Source organism: Hippoglossus stenolepis, chromosome 16 (genome assembly GCF_022539355.2).
Source record: "Hippoglossus stenolepis isolate QCI-W04-F060 chromosome 16, HSTE1.2, whole genome shotgun sequence".
In the NCBI taxonomy this organism is placed as follows: Eukaryota; Metazoa; Chordata; class Actinopteri; order Pleuronectiformes; family Pleuronectidae; genus Hippoglossus; species Hippoglossus stenolepis.
In genome coordinates this window covers 15543891-15560021 of record NC_061498.1, presented here as the reverse complement: position 1 = coordinate 15560021, position 16131 = coordinate 15543891, and the positions used below count along the sequence as shown (strand labels likewise).

The 16131-nt window shown below is 42.9% G+C and overlaps 1 protein-coding gene across 2 annotated transcripts in view; it reads left to right on the top strand.

Annotated features, from left to right (window-relative positions):
- Nucleotides 1–8537, top strand: part of asic2 (acid-sensing (proton-gated) ion channel 2) — a 370810-nt gene extending 362273 nt beyond the window's left edge. For both annotated transcript variants that reach the window (XM_035181251.2, XM_035181250.2), the window contains 5 exons: nucleotides 2148–2301; nucleotides 3267–3358; nucleotides 4015–4094; nucleotides 4675–4743; nucleotides 5890–8537. In XM_035181251.2, the coding sequence (XP_035037142.1) occupies nucleotides 2148–2301; nucleotides 3267–3358; nucleotides 4015–4094; nucleotides 4675–4743; nucleotides 5890–5991 (497 nt within the window). In that variant the 3' untranslated portion in view covers nucleotides 5992–8537. The remainder of the gene's footprint in view (nucleotides 1–2147; nucleotides 2302–3266; nucleotides 3359–4014; nucleotides 4095–4674; nucleotides 4744–5889) is intronic.
- The last annotated feature ends 7594 nt before the right edge of the window (nucleotides 8538–16131 follow it).

Below are 16131 nucleotides of genomic sequence, written 5' to 3'. Positions count from 1 at the left end.
AGACTGAAGCTGCAGATCGGCGGAACAGGGGCGCAGCTCTCGCGGGACGGACTGAGTGATCCGGCCGGAACAGGGGGCGTCAGTCGGATTCTCCGGACAGAACTGGAAAGACGCCAGATCCGCCGGAACAGGAGTGGCGTCGCGACCCCAGGACTGAAGTGCAGATCGACAGAGTGGCGTCGGGACCCGGACACTGAGAGACGGCGGGTCACGTCGGAACAGGGTGACGTCAGTGATCTCGCGGGACAGGACTGAAGAGACGCTGCGAGATCCCGGCGCGGAACAAGTGGCGTCACGACGGACAGACTGAAGGCTGCAGATCACTGAACAGGAGTGGCGTCGCCGGGATTCTCGCGGACAGGACTGGAGGCTGGAGATCCCGCGCGGAACAGGGTGGCGTCGCCGGCTCCGACGACTGGGAGCTCAGATCCCGACGGGAACAGGGGCGTCAGTCGACCACCGGGACAGAACTGAAGGCGCTGCGACCCGAACAGAGTGGCGTCAGTCGACCCCCGGACAGACTGAAGAGGCGCTGCAGATCCGCGCGGAACAGGGCGGACGACGGACTGAGCGATCGACGAACAGGGGTGCGACGGCGCGACAGAGGAACGCGCCCGCCAGGGAGGCCCAGCAGGGAAGGCTGGGCTCAGCCAGGACAGGAGGCTGCCCCACAGCAGGCTGCTCAGCCAGACTGGGGTGAGGGGTTCTTTGGCTGACGTCTGCCACCCCCAGCAGAGACTTTCTCCTAAGTGGGTCTCCAAGCGAGGCGGCTTCCCACGATGGGTTTGTGGATGGGCTGAGGTGTGCCTGAACAGGCCGAGAGGCGGGGGCTGCTCCCTCTGCCACCCGCAGAAGCCTGGAGGCTCGGGGTCCTCCCGAGCCAGGCGGCCCCACACGGTTTGAGATGGACTGAGGTTGAGAACTGGTCTGTCCTACCTCCAGTGGACGAATGGCTCCCAGGGTCTCTCAGCCATACCTCCACAACAGAGACTCTCAGGGTCTCTGCTGGTGCTGGTGCCAGTGAACCCAGCGTCCAGACAATCAAATAATAAACTGTTCGGAAAAACTAATCTCGCTGGGTCCATCTTTGGTGGATCGTCTGTCGGTGGGGGCAGGGAACGAGAAACTTAACAGGTATATTAATCAAACGTCTTTAACCAACCAAACTGGGAGCACAAGGAGAAAATACAGGAAGCTTACGGGGGTGCAGAGGGCAGAGGCTCAGGAGACACGGATACAGAAGTGCGAGATCCGGACAGAGATTAGACGGTATACAGAACACATGACCAGAGACAGCGATCCGACAAGGACAGGAAGAACCGAGGCTTAAATACAGACACACAGGAAGGCAGGGCAATTTACACGTGTAAACATGAGGACGGTGCAGACAATCACAGACAGGAAGTGAAGAAAGAACACACACAACAGGACTACAAATAAACACAAACAGAACAGGGGAAACATGAAACAAGAATACTAATAACTGAAAACACCTGAACTGGAACTAAGTACAGGAAAATATAAACCCGCCTTATGATGGTCGGCACGGTGGTGCAGTGATTAGCACTGTTATCTCACAGTAAGAAGTTTCCTGGTTTAAATCCTGTGTGATGGTATCATTTATTTTATACCTGCGGACTCTACCTAATTGGATCCGTTTCCTATGTTACTCTTCTGTACTTTTGATATATGGATTGTTTCTGAAACGACTCTGCTTTTGGCCTTTTTATTGTAATTTGTATTGCATCCGCTCAGTCTGCCCAGAGATGATCCAAATAAAAATGATCCAAATAGAAAGCCAGACTTTTGTTTGCCAACCTTGTTGCAGCAGTGAAGCCCTCATTCAAACAAGTTTTCAGCAAATATTCACTCTCAAATCAGTAGCAAGAGCCTTAGGAATCACAACTCTAACTGTATTTCTTATTAGAGACTTTATGAGGGAACTGTGTGGGCAATAAATAACCCATCTGGTTTATTTACTGCCTTTAAACTGGTTGTCTCAGTATATCTGGTACTATGTAAGTGGGAGTCTCACTTTGTATCTAAAAGAGCATCTCTCCCTGGTCACCCCCATCCACCCACGTCCCGCTCCATTCTCCCCCTGATTTTACACTCGTCCCCTCTCCATCACCCACTCCTGCGTGTAGCTAAACTGTCGGCCGTGGAGAGCAGTAACTGCTTATGCAGGACGCCGTGCAACATGACCCGCTACAACAAAGAGCTGTCCATGGTCAAAATCCCCAGCAAGACCTCGGCCCGCTACCTGCAGAAGAAGTTTAACAAGACGGAGAAGTACATCACGTGAGTAGCTGACCTTCCTCGTCTCCTCGTTGTTACGCTTGTTCCTCCTGCAGGCTGTGCAAGAGACTACAAATATACAGATTATCTGTTTACATTGATTGAATGATAAATTAAAAGTACTTTTGCCATAATATTACATAAATCTTAAAAATGACCATTTTACGTACATTTAGTGTACATTAGTGTAAACTGATATGCAAAGACTCTCTTTAGGTTTTATCATAAGTTTCTGGCCATGAAAATAATAAAAGACAACTGATACAGGTAAAATACCAGAATAATCAGTTCCTGCTATCCTTGTTAAAAGACGGCAATGAAAACTGTCTGGAGGTGGATAAAATCCAATCTGTGGCCGGACATTTGTTTCATGAATCAGACGTAGACTATATTCATCCACCATCAATGCACCAAGGCAGGCAAACACATTTACATCAATCATCATTATTTTCAGCTAATTCCAATTTAATTCCACTTTACCTGACAGGCATTAAAAGGGAAATACATGCTAGGGGGGTATTCTGCTTCAGAATCCAGCTCAGAGCCTGCTCCCTGCACAGCACTCACCACTGAGCCTCACAGTGTTGGAGGAGGTGAACGTGTGAACGCCAATGTCAGAGTTAAACGCCCCCCAGTTGCTGCAGACTTTATCCGGCTGGCCTCCGATTATTGTGTCAAGAGAGTTTGTGGTGATAAGAGCCGACAGCGATGTCTATTGAAAATATAAAATCATGAAAATCACGTGAATCTCCACAGCAGAGTTAATACATCAGTACCTGCCTCCGTCTGCTGCACCCGGCTGCACCACCTCTCACCTTAATAACGAGCGTGTCCGCCTCCCGCTCAATGGTGGGCCTTTCCCGCTCTTCCGTTGTGTAGGAAATGGATGGGCCTGCTGCTGATTGATGATGCTGCTTCTCCAGTGATTGCCTTTATGTTGGGTTCATTAATGTGATTGCCTTTTGCAGAGACAACATCTTGGTGCTGGACGTGTTCTTTGAGGCTCTGAACTACGAGACCATCGAGCAGAAGAAAGCCTATGAGGTTGCAGGCTTGCTGGGTAGGTTTCACTCAGTGTTGCATTCATTTTCCAACCCTGGATTAAGTGGATGTTAGACACAGCCATGTGGTTGTTTAATTTAATGCTCTGACTGCTGGGAAAGAGTCTTGCCCTGACCCATGGAAGATTTCAAAGATAATGTGAAAATTAAAGAGAAACTGCTGCTGGGGACATCTCTACGACATGAGATTTTTATATATATTTAAACTTAACTTAACATCCTTTAATCAAAGATGGGCGTCCATGTCCTAACCCTTTAGCACAGTCGCCTGTGCCAGCAGTTAAAACCGCTTGGTAAGACTGTTGTCTTGGCTGTCAGTCAACTCCGGAGGCGTGAATTCGTTTACTTCAATAGAACAATTCTGTGTGTGCTGCTACTTAAGTCGTCGCTCATAGGTAGACGACCCTGTTAATTGCAAGTTAATTTGTGTGTGTGTGTGTGTGTGTGTGTGTGTGTGTGTGTGTGTGTGTGTGTGTGTGTGTGTGTGTGTGTGTGTGTGTGTGTGTGTGTGTGTGTGCTGCATTCTAAAGGACTTTTTTGAATTTCCAGGGAGAGACAAATTTCCATAACTATGCTGTAATAGTCGATCAATTACCTTTTTTTTTTCCTCTTCCTACTTCTCTCGTCATGTGACAATGGGTGTGGCCCTCCATAGGTGACATTGGAGGTCAGATGGGTCTGTTCATTGGAGCCAGCATCCTCACCATCCTAGAGCTGTTCGACTATGCTTATGAGGTCGGTGTCTAATTGCATCTGAAGCAGTTTCTTCCACACATCTCTCCTCCACAGTCTCTCTCATTTGCTTTTTGCGTTTTTTACAGTGCAGTCAAATTTAGATTTAGAGCATTGACCATGAGATCTGACAACAGAAACAATATCACTGATGCAAAAAGCAGATAGTGTTGGATTTTCCTCAGAGCTGACTCAGATGAAGGACCGGGTAATGGTACTTTTCCACCACTTTTGCTCTTTAGAGTTTGTCAAGCTGCTTTCAACTGCACAGGACACACACATAACAGTCCATGCCTCCCGCAGGGTTTTCAGAGAAAAGCAATTTTCATGAGAGTATTTTTTTCTTTTTAATTGGGGTATTGGAGTAATGGGGATAAGAAACCCTCATGTCACTTATATAAGCAGCTCTAAAGCTACTTTCAACAGCTTTCATGCTGAAATAATTGTGCTAGTTTGTTGCCAAATTTGCCACCTAATTACTTGCTTTGAAGCTCAATGTTCCCGTACAACCATTAATTGCCAGGCGAGTCTTCTTTAGCAGACTGAATGAAGTGTGGTCTGACGTTTATTCCATGTTCTACAGGTGGTAAAGGACAGACTACTGGAGCTACTGAGCCGAGATGAGGAGGAGGAGAGTCATGCGGAGGATGTGGTAAGAGCGTCTTTTCAGCCCTTCACTTGTCAGTCTTCCCCGTAGAGTGCTCTGAGTAAGTGGAGCGTGTAGATTCACTCTGATCATGGTGGAGCTGTGGTATCGAGGTCCAGCCAACCAATCGCGAGTCAATCTCAGCTGTCCATCATGACGTTTCACACTGTTTTTAAAGCATCAAATATTGAATTAAATCCAAACTTTCTAGAAAAATGTACTCTTGGACTTACATCAGCGTGACAAGAACTATCTAAAATGACAGAAACCATCTTTGAAAAATAATAACATTGACAAATACTTGACTTTCAAGTTTGGTCCATGAAGTTTCGCATCCACTAACATGGAGGAGGCAGGGTTTATGACCTATACTGCAGCCAACCACCAGGGGGCCATCAAGATGCTTTGGCTTCACTTTTGAGGAGCGGTCATATCGTCCATCTTTATATTCAGTCCACGCTGCAGCATCAGATGAATGAGCCACTGATGATGAATCATAAATGAAGCCGTTAGCTAATAGAGGCACAGCTACTTAGCTCCGTCTGCACTAATACAAGGCTTCATTTAAATTCAGTACAAAGGTTAGTCACTGATTATTCAGCGTATTATTATTTATTCGCTAAACTATCACATTTCCATTTAAATACGGATCAGTTTACGTTCAGATGAGTCACAGCATCTAAAATGCAGGAAGCTGCTAATCCCTTATTAGCTGTGTGACTTTTATACAACCTGCTTTGCTTTGCCTGAATATACGACTCCATTAGATTCATGGTTTACAAAATGCGATGGTGTAAATTAATCTCTCGAAGAAATTGAGTAAACTTTTATCCAAGACTGGTTATATTGAGCTCTGGTAAAGCTGGAATGTTGGAAGAGAAGCCCCGAAGCTGCCGATCATGCATTGAGTGACCTACAAGCAATCCTTCACTTTGTCATTAATTGTCAGTTTATCTCCGATGAAAGTTGCACAATAAAAACATGACAGCTTTTCATTTTTCTGTGTGCAGACGGCTTCTTGTTTTTCTTTTCTCTTTCTTCTGTTCTCTTCATCCGTATTGTTTAGTGCTGTGTAGCAAGTTAGTGGCTAACACAGCCGTCCCCACTTCTGAGAATACTTAGCACTGACACTCTTTAAATCTTCTTCCTCAGAGTTCCTGTGACGCGGTGGCAAACCACACAGAGTCCATCAGCCACACTGTGACAGTCCCGCTGCAGACGACGCTGGGCACCCTGGAGGAGATTGCCTGCTGAGGCCCTCCCCCTCCCCCCCAGAGCCACACACATCCAGAGGCTGCCCCCACTGGGTGGCGCTGCATCCTCGCTTAGGGCACTATGCAGGGACCTAACAGGGGAGGGGAAGAGACAAAGACAAGAACAGGGGTTGGTCTGGGGACGGCGCTGTGCTCTGTCACACCAACCTGTCTGCGGCACTAATGGGGATTAAAGAGCTGTCGGCTGGACTTATCAGCCCTCTCTGTCACCCTGTACTGGGCTGTAGTGGGAGGGTGGCCTCCACTATGCCAGACCTGCAGTGGGGTCTTAGTCTCAACATACACGCACACAGAAAATCACAGACTTGGTGGGGGACCTGCCTAAAAAGAGGGCTCATCCCTGTGCAGCATATCTATGTAACACATTCATATGTTGCTCACTGCCAAATGAACTGTACAAAGTTGGATTTGAACCGTCCAAAATGCATGCGTCGATCTATCTTGCTCTCTTTGCTGATGCATACGCTGGACTGCAGTGTTGCTTTACTGTACATGTGTGCCATTTGTCCCTCTGTCTGCAGGACAGGCCCGCGAAACGGGCCCTGGTCAGACACCATCCTTCGAATGTACAGATTGAACACAATGGTTGTTTAAAATCATAGTTCAGATGCGACAGACCCGTCTCTGAAAATCGATTCTAAAGAACACGTTTCTTACTTCGCTATTTTGGGTTAGAAGGGATTTGTGAGGTCAGAGTGTAACTGAGGAATAAAACACTGTATCATTTTGATTTGTTTACTGTAGATTGAACCATGAAGATTTTGCAGCCTGAATTTAGCTTTTTTTTTTTCACCTGTCTGTTTCAGTTAAATCAGTTTACTAAAGGCATGTTTGCTACATGACTCATTGGGTGCGAAGCTGCTCTACAGACACCTTTAAAGGGATGTCATGCTTTCACTGTCAATTTATGTGAATAAATGACTTCTGGCGGCTGCCCCTCACCACAGCAGCCAGCTGACAGACCCTGTCCACGCCAGGCATTAGCATGCGTCTCTAGTGACCACTTGTGAACGGATCCCAGTGGAACCCCACTCTATATGCAAATAAACACGTATATCATTGCTGTATGTGTTTAGCCAGCCTGACTATGACAGACAGGTCTGATGTCAATGTGTATGTGTGCATGTGTGTGTGTGTGTGTTTCTGCGTGTGTATGAGAGAATGTGGTGTATGTGTTACAAATTCAAATACTAAAAATCACTACGTTGGGGGTCAATGTAAATGGCCACTAATAAATCAATGTATAGGAAACCTAGTCAGTTAAGTAGGTGGTCCTTCAATGTGGCCCAGGACACGATTGTGTTGACGCTGCAAAAAGAATGTGGTCAAACGTGTCCCAGACCACTTCCGAATGTGGTCTGAGTGATTGGTTCTCAAAACGTGTCCTCAATTAATCTAAAGTGGGTTCACACCTATAACTTAGAGCTGTCCACTTGTGATCAGATCACCCGCTCCTGAGACGGACGTTAATGCCAGGTTTGGACAGTGCAGTGAAGTAGAATCTGAATTTATTTGCTGGCCAGACAGACACTCTGTAGTAAATACATTGATGCAGGTTGTATTAAACCCATTATTTCATTAAGAGAATGTCAGGGTGCTGTTTCAGTCAGCTACTATAATTTTTATCAAGGATGGCAAAAAAAATTCCTCAGCCAAAAAAAAAACCTCCCTAGGCTTCACAATAAAAAAAAAAAAGATATTAAATAAAGCACTATGAGGAGGGTTCAGCCAGGAAACCTTGTTTTGTTTATTTTATATTAAGATACGGGGTCTACTGTGTAGCGGTGTAAATATCTGTGTTTTTTCTCTCTCATGAAAGCGGGTACCACGCAGACATACCTGAATTCCAATTTAAAAGAACGTTGGTAAAACATCATCTCCTGGTCTGGAAGTGACGACTCATCTGTCACATGTTTTCATACTGTTACTCAATCTGCGACTCTCAGTGGGGGGGGAATGTTGTGTAACGGGCCGTAGCATTATGGGGTAGAGTTGAATGTCATGCTAAAATTGAAGGACACACTCTGCTAAGAGCACCGGACATCTTTTTCAATGCAGGTTTAGCTGAACCTTCACTGTCCTCAGAAACAACAGTTACATATATATACTGTACGGCTTTACACCAAAAGCTTGTGTGAGACCATTTTGGACGATTAAGTGTTATCTGAGTTTTCTGTTTCTAGTCCATGATCATCCTCGCATGGTCTCTGTCATCTTGGTAATGTAATTACAGGTAGGGATGAATTCAAGTGCTTTGTGAGACTGTTTGGATCATGATTTCCCATCTGTGGCTCAACCTGCTGTCTCTGTGTATTATCTCATGTTGTGGCTTCAGACAAACAGGATCCTCAGCCAAGCTGCAGAGGTGTGAGACAAGCGCGTCTCCGTTCTCTCGGCGGCCGCAACACTGGCTGTTTCTTCTCTCTACTTTGGCTTCAATTGTTATCGCAGAACAGCATTTTCTCATTGTGTGATGCAGCATTCAGTGTGTGTTTTTAATGTGAAACAATTAAATGAAAAAAGTTGTTTTGCAGTGGTGGCAGTCCTGTCGTGGTGAGGCGGAGCGGGGCACATTTACTTGTCTAGAACATCTCAACAAAAAGGGAATTCAAAATGCTTTATATGATATGCACGATATATAAAAACATGTGGCGTTGAATAAAAAAAATAAAAAGGATTTAAAATGAATTTTATGAAATGGAAGAAAACAAGAGAAGAACATCTTGAATGCCCCCTGGTGGCTGGCTGCTTCAATATCAGGACTATTTTGGCTTTATTTTGTACAGTGGGAGGATGTGGAGATGTGTCATCCATCTTTATTTATCTATGGTTTAGCATGTGAACATTCATTTTAATTAGCATTGGCACAACTGAGGCTGATGGGAATATCAAAAGTTTCCCATATATTTGGTCGTAAACAACAAATGATTGAAATTTGATTTAATCGTGGCTCTAGATGAAAAATCACCATGAAGATAGATTGATTAAGATTTAGAAGATTTAGTCAGGGCCATAGTGGTGGACTTGCCAACAAACTACAATGACAAATAATAAGGATAAAAAGATAAAAACAAAGAAATGAAACAGAGTAAATAAGACCTAAAAGGGCAGTCAGGAGAGTGCTTACCTCTGCCAAGGCCCAACAATCCCTTAATTAAACCACATTTAAATTCACTAGATCCAGATTTTTATTTGGATCTAAGCCCGATTAAACACACACATAAATACCAGTCCCCTAAACATGAGTTTTACCTCAGGATCCATTAATTATTCTCTCAGAAATCAATGAAAATGTTGAATAAAAGAATCTCACAATGTTAAAGAAAGTGAATAAAATTCTGGATCTGCCTCCTGATCTGAATCTGAGTTCAGTGGGTTCTTCCTCCGGTCACAATTTCATAGAAATCCTTTGAGTAGATTTTTTTCACCGAATCCTCCTAATTAACAAACCAACGAAGGAAGATAAGAAAATAAATAACCTCCCTGGCGTACCAAGAATCGACCATAGAGATCCAGATATCTGGTGTATAAAATCTCTGTGTTTACATTTTTCCAGTAGGTCTATTTCTACAACATAGCAGCAAGCCAGAAGTGTATATTGGCCTCAACCAGCAGTAGTATTTAAAAAAGACCTCTCTCACACACATGCAAAGATATGAGAACTGGACAGATGTGATCTACTGTGTTGGTCTCAGTGGCGACTCAGGAAACAACACTGTTGACATATTTGACATTAAAGGTGATTTGTAACAGACCTTTTTTCCCAGCAGCCATGTTGACACAAACACAGGCCTGCATTCGATAAGCCAAAAACATTCTACTTTCCACTAATCCTTGACCCCGATGGAATACGTCACAAGGTCAAAGAAAGATGTGAAGGAGAAGACGTAAGGAGTTAGGAAAGGAGAAGCACTGTGCAGAGAAGATCCGACTCCATTTACAGCCTTATTTACACCAGAAGCTACGCACAAAATGTACAGTACTCTGTGCTGAACTAATGATGATATTGTGAAGTTCAATCAGCTTGTTCACTAGACAGATAATCAGGAGCTCAGATGATCATGTAGGGATTCACATCAGTTCTGGATCGTGTCAACAGCTGTTATGTATTTTTATATTTATGTAACACCCTGTTTACCAACTAGTTTGTGACAAAATGACCTCCACGAAAATGTTCTGTTTTTATAATGTGGACGTTAAACCTGCAATTATTATTTTCAGCCACTCACACGTTGTGCAGACACTGAGCAACATTTTCACTCGTCTCGAGTCGTGTGTCCGTCCACCAGGCAGACGAAAGTCCAATTTCATTCTCTTTTACCTTTTGATTTGCTCACCACCAGCTCCCGAGGGAAATATCTGGCACTTAACCTGATAAATGCTTCACTGTGTTTACCAGTCGTTCCATTACTTTGTGTGTTAGAGTGAGTCGGAAGTCACGGAGCGGAACTGTAGAGTCAGATGACGACGCTCTGTGTTCATCACTGCATCCATTTTACTTACAGGAAATATATTCACCTAATAAAAAAATATTGAGTTTAGCTGCCGTAGAATTTGGATCCATGATTTCTTGTTCTGATAAACAGGCGGCTGTGGATCACGATAGAGCGGGTCGTCCACCAACCACAAGGTCAACGGTTCGATCCCCAAGTGTCCTTGGGTAAGATACTGAACCCAAAATTGCCCCTGATGGCTGTGCAAGTATGAGTGATATATTGGTATGCTGGTCAGGTTTTATTTTTTATTACTACATTTAAGAAAATCGAACAGTGTTGGCAGTGAGTGCTGCAACTTAGAGTGCTGTCTCTGCCCTCTATCCCTGTGGCTGCACACATGTTTCATTAACTCAGTCTAATGATGCTTCTTCCTCCAGCTCACACATGCACAAATCATATTACTCGTGAATGAAGTAATAAAGGAAAAGATGACATTCAATTTGAGGATTTCCTTTAAAGTAGAAAAAATAATGATCGTAGTAGTTCGTATTTGCATTATTGGCTGAGGGCGGATTATCCTCACAGGGACCAATTTATTTCAATTTCACAGCAAAGCATTTTATTTCAATGCTATTGTGTAGAAAGACCCCTGGTGTTTTGGTCAACTTGTATTTATATTCTACACATTGCCAGAGACTCTTATCTGGGAGCTGCTGCAGGCAGAAGTTCAGCAGAAGTTCAGTCTCAGTTCATTTAACAGATATTTAGGCTTCGGAAATTGCCTGCAGGTCAGACATAGTCCATCAGCAACTGATTGGACTGATACTGATTGGATGGTAGAGCGGAAACTCACACACGGCAGAGGTTTCTCAGAACAATAAGATCTAATACTTCAGTGCATATAATCACTGCATGAATCAATTTCCCATGCTAAAGCAGTATCAGGTGAAAAACCTGGTGTGTACTCGTGTCAAATAGGAACTGAGAGAGTCTGCACTCTTGGGACGGCTCTGGCTCAGGAGGTAGTTTGGGTCGTCCACTAACAGGTCGGCGGTTCAATCCCCATCTCCAAAGGTACCTAAGTGTCCTTGGGCAAGATATTAAACTCCAAATTGCCCCTGGTGTATGATAGAAATGCTGCACTCAATGAATTGGTGAATGGAAGACTTGTACAGTAAAGTGCTTTGAGTGGTCATCACGAGTAGAAAAGCTCTATACAGACACAGACCCTTTATCTCAACAATGCTACTTCAACGCTCTTTCTCATGTGGTGTTAAATACAGGAGAGTAACAGTATTAAGTTATTAACAGAGGTAGTGTTGATGGCTCTGAAGGATTTCAAATCCACAATGTACTTTTCTGCCGTCCCTCAATCAAAACAATAACAAAGTAGCATAGTACTCAGTAGAGTACCTCCACCATGGTCCAGTAGTCCCATTCAATTCAATCCAGCTCCACCAAACAGCACAAACTTGTAGATATCAATCCCCTTAATATGCCAAATTTTTTAATATTCAAGATCCATGAATTATTTGCTGGGAAATCAGTGGAAATGTAAAAAATTAAAACTATCTCACAATGTTAAACAAAGTGATAAAGAAAATCTTGGATTCACATTAAAATTGAATGTGTTATTTCTTGTCCCAAACCACCTCCCTCCACCAAGTTTCAGGGGTAAGAATATATCCTTCTTAGCAGAGGTAAAGATGGAGTTTGTCATAAAGTAGTGAGCCAGTATTTGTCTAAATCCTTTATTTGAATTCAGGTTAAAGATTCGGTGTGTAAGATTTAGGCAGAAAATGTATAATAAATAATCCTTGTGTGTTTCATCTAGATTCTGTTTTCTTTACCCTTTATATTCAAATACTTTATATTTACATCGGGAGCGGTTCCTCTCTACGGAGGCCGCCATGTTTTTTACAGGAGCCCAAACTGGACAACCTAAACACCATTTGAGTTTTTATGACAAGTGAAGGCTACCACAGGTTCTCCTACATGTTTGGAAGGGAGGGTCAGGGGAGGGGTATTCATCTGCAATGTGCAACTTCACCACTAGATGTCACTAAATTCTACAGACTGAACCTTTAACTCAAACACGAAGTAATTTTGGGTTATGGGCCAAAGAAAACATTTGGAGCAGATTTTGTGGCTGTGAGGAAAAGAAGGACATACTATTTCCTGGTTTCCATCATTCAAAGTAAAGTAAGTGTTAAAAATGATTTATGGCCCTTTTTTAAAATCAACATATATTATTAATCTCCAAAGTGGTAATATAAAAGCAAATCTATTTATTTGATATTTTTACAATCTTAGATTATTCTTTGCCAATTTCTCTACCTATTAAGCTCTGGAAATAATAGTGCACCTGCAACCAAACTATAGATAACAGGTGAACACATCGACTCCAACAAGAGACCTATACATAAGTATTTTTTCAAATGTATAATTTTCATGTGTGTAATATCAGGCCTCTCAGTACCGACAGTATCTTCACCAAAAGAGAACAGACCATCGCGCTGGATTTGAAGCCAGCTTGATTTAATCTTCTCAGCATTCGCAGTTAATCAGGCATCACATGCTTGTACTCATGTCACACAAAGGCAGTTAGCACTGAGTGAGCACATTAAAGAAGAATGAGAGATAATTCGAGTCTGAACAAAGACAGTCGTGCACTGACAGTGAGAAACCACTGGAGAGCTGAATGGAAAAAGAACAGAGCATCACAAGGAGACAGATCGGGGCCGTATTGCAGGAAGGTCTCATTTAAAGTCTTAAGATAGGTCGAGTATAAGTATGAGTCCTAATTAACTTCAGGAATCAGGCTATGAAATCCTATACTCAATCCAACATCTTGAGTCCGTCAACCATCAATCAACGGTGCTTTTCTCACTTCATCTCACTGAGGTAATTTTGTACCCATTAAATTTGCCATTGAAACATAAAGAAAATCAATACAAACAACAATGGGTACTTACCTTAAGGACAGTTTTTGTAAAAGCAATAAAACAGCAGCCATACCTGCAGCTTGAATTAATAAAGCATTCGCATCACATCAAACGTTGCGACACAGAGCTTGAGTCACGTTTTATAAAATCCCCACGTAGACTCCCCGTTGATGCTGCACTGTAGACTGCACATGAAGTGAAGCCATAGGTCACAAATCCTGCATCCTCCATGTTAGTGGATGGGAATAGGACTAAACTAAATCCTTCCAGTACTTTACTTTAAATACATTTTTCTAAGATGTTTTTTGTCATTTTAGTTGGTTTTCACATAGATGTAGGTTGAAGTGCGAATTTTCTGGTAAGTTTGTTCCTAATTACTTATTTCATTGGCCAATCGCGGCGCCATCACTACTGCACCGTCTCTGGGATATTTTGGCTTCATTTCTGGATACTAAGAGGAAGTGGAGACACATCGTCCATCTTTACTTACAGTCTCTAGGCTCCACTAATACAACCAAATGAAAATAACTATTAATTTTCAAATGAATTAATATATAATTATTTCGTTTCATAATCTAATAGTTTTTGGGGGGCCTGGTGGGGGTTCTTGATGGGCTCATGACCTGTCGGGCCTTTACTATTATAAAGGAAACCCTATACATGGACTAGTTACCTTATTGGTGGAAGAAAAAAAAAAGTTCAGATAGATCAATGGTCATCATGAAGTGTACTTAAACATTTAAGATATTAAGAAGTGTCTGTCATACATGATGAAGTTAGGATAGAATCGATTACTTAGAAACTATTCCATCTACACCGCCGTTTCTTTCACTCTAAATCAGGTCATAACCCCAATTACTGGTAACCAAACCATGAAGATGGGATTTTTTTTGAAATATAAAAACAGCAGAGTTTCATTTTTCTTGTGCCAGTCATTGACAATGTGGGAACAGTGAGTTCGCCATTTAATTCTCTATCCTCAGTACTATCTCACAGCAGCAATTTTCAGTCTGATCTCTGACCAGCATTCACCTCTGTAAGTCCACATCCAGGACAAAGCATTTAACCTTGACATCTATTATTCACATCTCTGCAAATGTTATCTCACAAAAGCAATATTGAGAGAATAATTGAATTTTTAACGCAATAAAGACCCTGGATTTGGAGACGTTATCTGAATGAATATGACCTGTGATAGCACTGTGACCAGACAAGAATCTATTAAATAAATGTAATTAGAAAGTATTTTACAGTTTTGTTTGTTCTTGTCCAAAAATACTCAAACCTATACAACGAAGCATCAGAAATTACCGCATTTATTTTATCCATACCCTCTCTGGCTATGACCTGAGGCAGAATCATATTTAATTACCTGTTGGCTGTGTTTATTGCTTAAGAGACTTGATTGCTAATTTAATCACAAGCCACAGACTCGTCTGAGAGCTCTTTTCATGTGCTCCAAACGAGCCCCGGGGAAATTTGTGGCATTCGGAACAGCTCTCTTAACCGGTCGTGTGTCAACATTCTTCAGATTCGTCAGGACACTTTTGCGAATGTATCAGTGAGACTGTTTGCACGGTGATAATTATTGAAACAAGGCAGCAACATCCCACATGTCTCACAAATCGTCATGGTCTGATGAGCTTAAGCCCAGGATAAATTCCCAATAAGAGATTTAAAGTAACTTTGAAACTTTGGTTATAAATCAGTGTGTGTTGAGCCGTGTTCACATGCACAGAACGAACCCACCGTCACATTCTGACTTGACTCATGAGTATTTTTCATAAATTGAAGTTGGTCGGATTAGGAATTAGAAAGTTTTGGCATTTCAGGTGAACTCCACAGAAGTAATCACTCTCAATGTGATTCCTCATAAAGACAACACACCTTTAATATTTGTTAAGTCTGCTTTAATACAGACAAGGTTTACTCTGACTTCAGACACAATGTGTTTATTATCATTCATTAAAAATCTTAATCTTTCCCAAACTTCAACCAAAAGTGCTTTTGTTGCCGAGCCATCTGCTTTTAAAGATGGACGACATCTCTCCACTTCCTCCCGTTGTGCAAAAATAAGGCTAAATCATCACAGATAGGTTTGCCACCATCTTGCACTTTTGACGTCATTTGGAGGCAGAGTCTGGGCTGTAGTGGTTGTGGTGTGCAGCCACGTTATCGAAATCCTGCAGATTCACATGCTCGACCAATCATGAGGCAGTCCCAGCCGTCAATCGTGATGTTTCACCCCTGTTTTCATCAGTGTGATAAGAACTACGTAAAATGACAGAGACCATCATTTTGAAAAGATTATCTGGCGTGTACTTTGACTTTTTAGTTTGAAGGCAGGGTTTATGACCAGTACTGCAGCCAGCCACCAGGGGCCGATCAAGATGGTTTGACTTTATTTTTGGAGAGCCATATGGACAACCTTTACACTCAGTCAATACAAACCCTGGTATCTGGTACGGAAGTGCTGGTCTCAATTAATGACCAAAAAGTTTCCTCCAGGAAAGAGCCTTAAGCCTGTAATTTAATGTCTGATGTGACAAAAAGCTTTTACCTTCCCCCGCCTGCACAGCTTTTATATGTTCCCACACCAAGTGTCATAAACCATGAACAGCATAGAACCCACCTGAGTCCTGTGTGACAGAGTGTAGCTGTGAGCAGTGCAGGTAGGGACTGACTGGCTGACTGACTGACACGTTTTTCCCTCGGGGCTCTTGCTCACCGCTGACACTG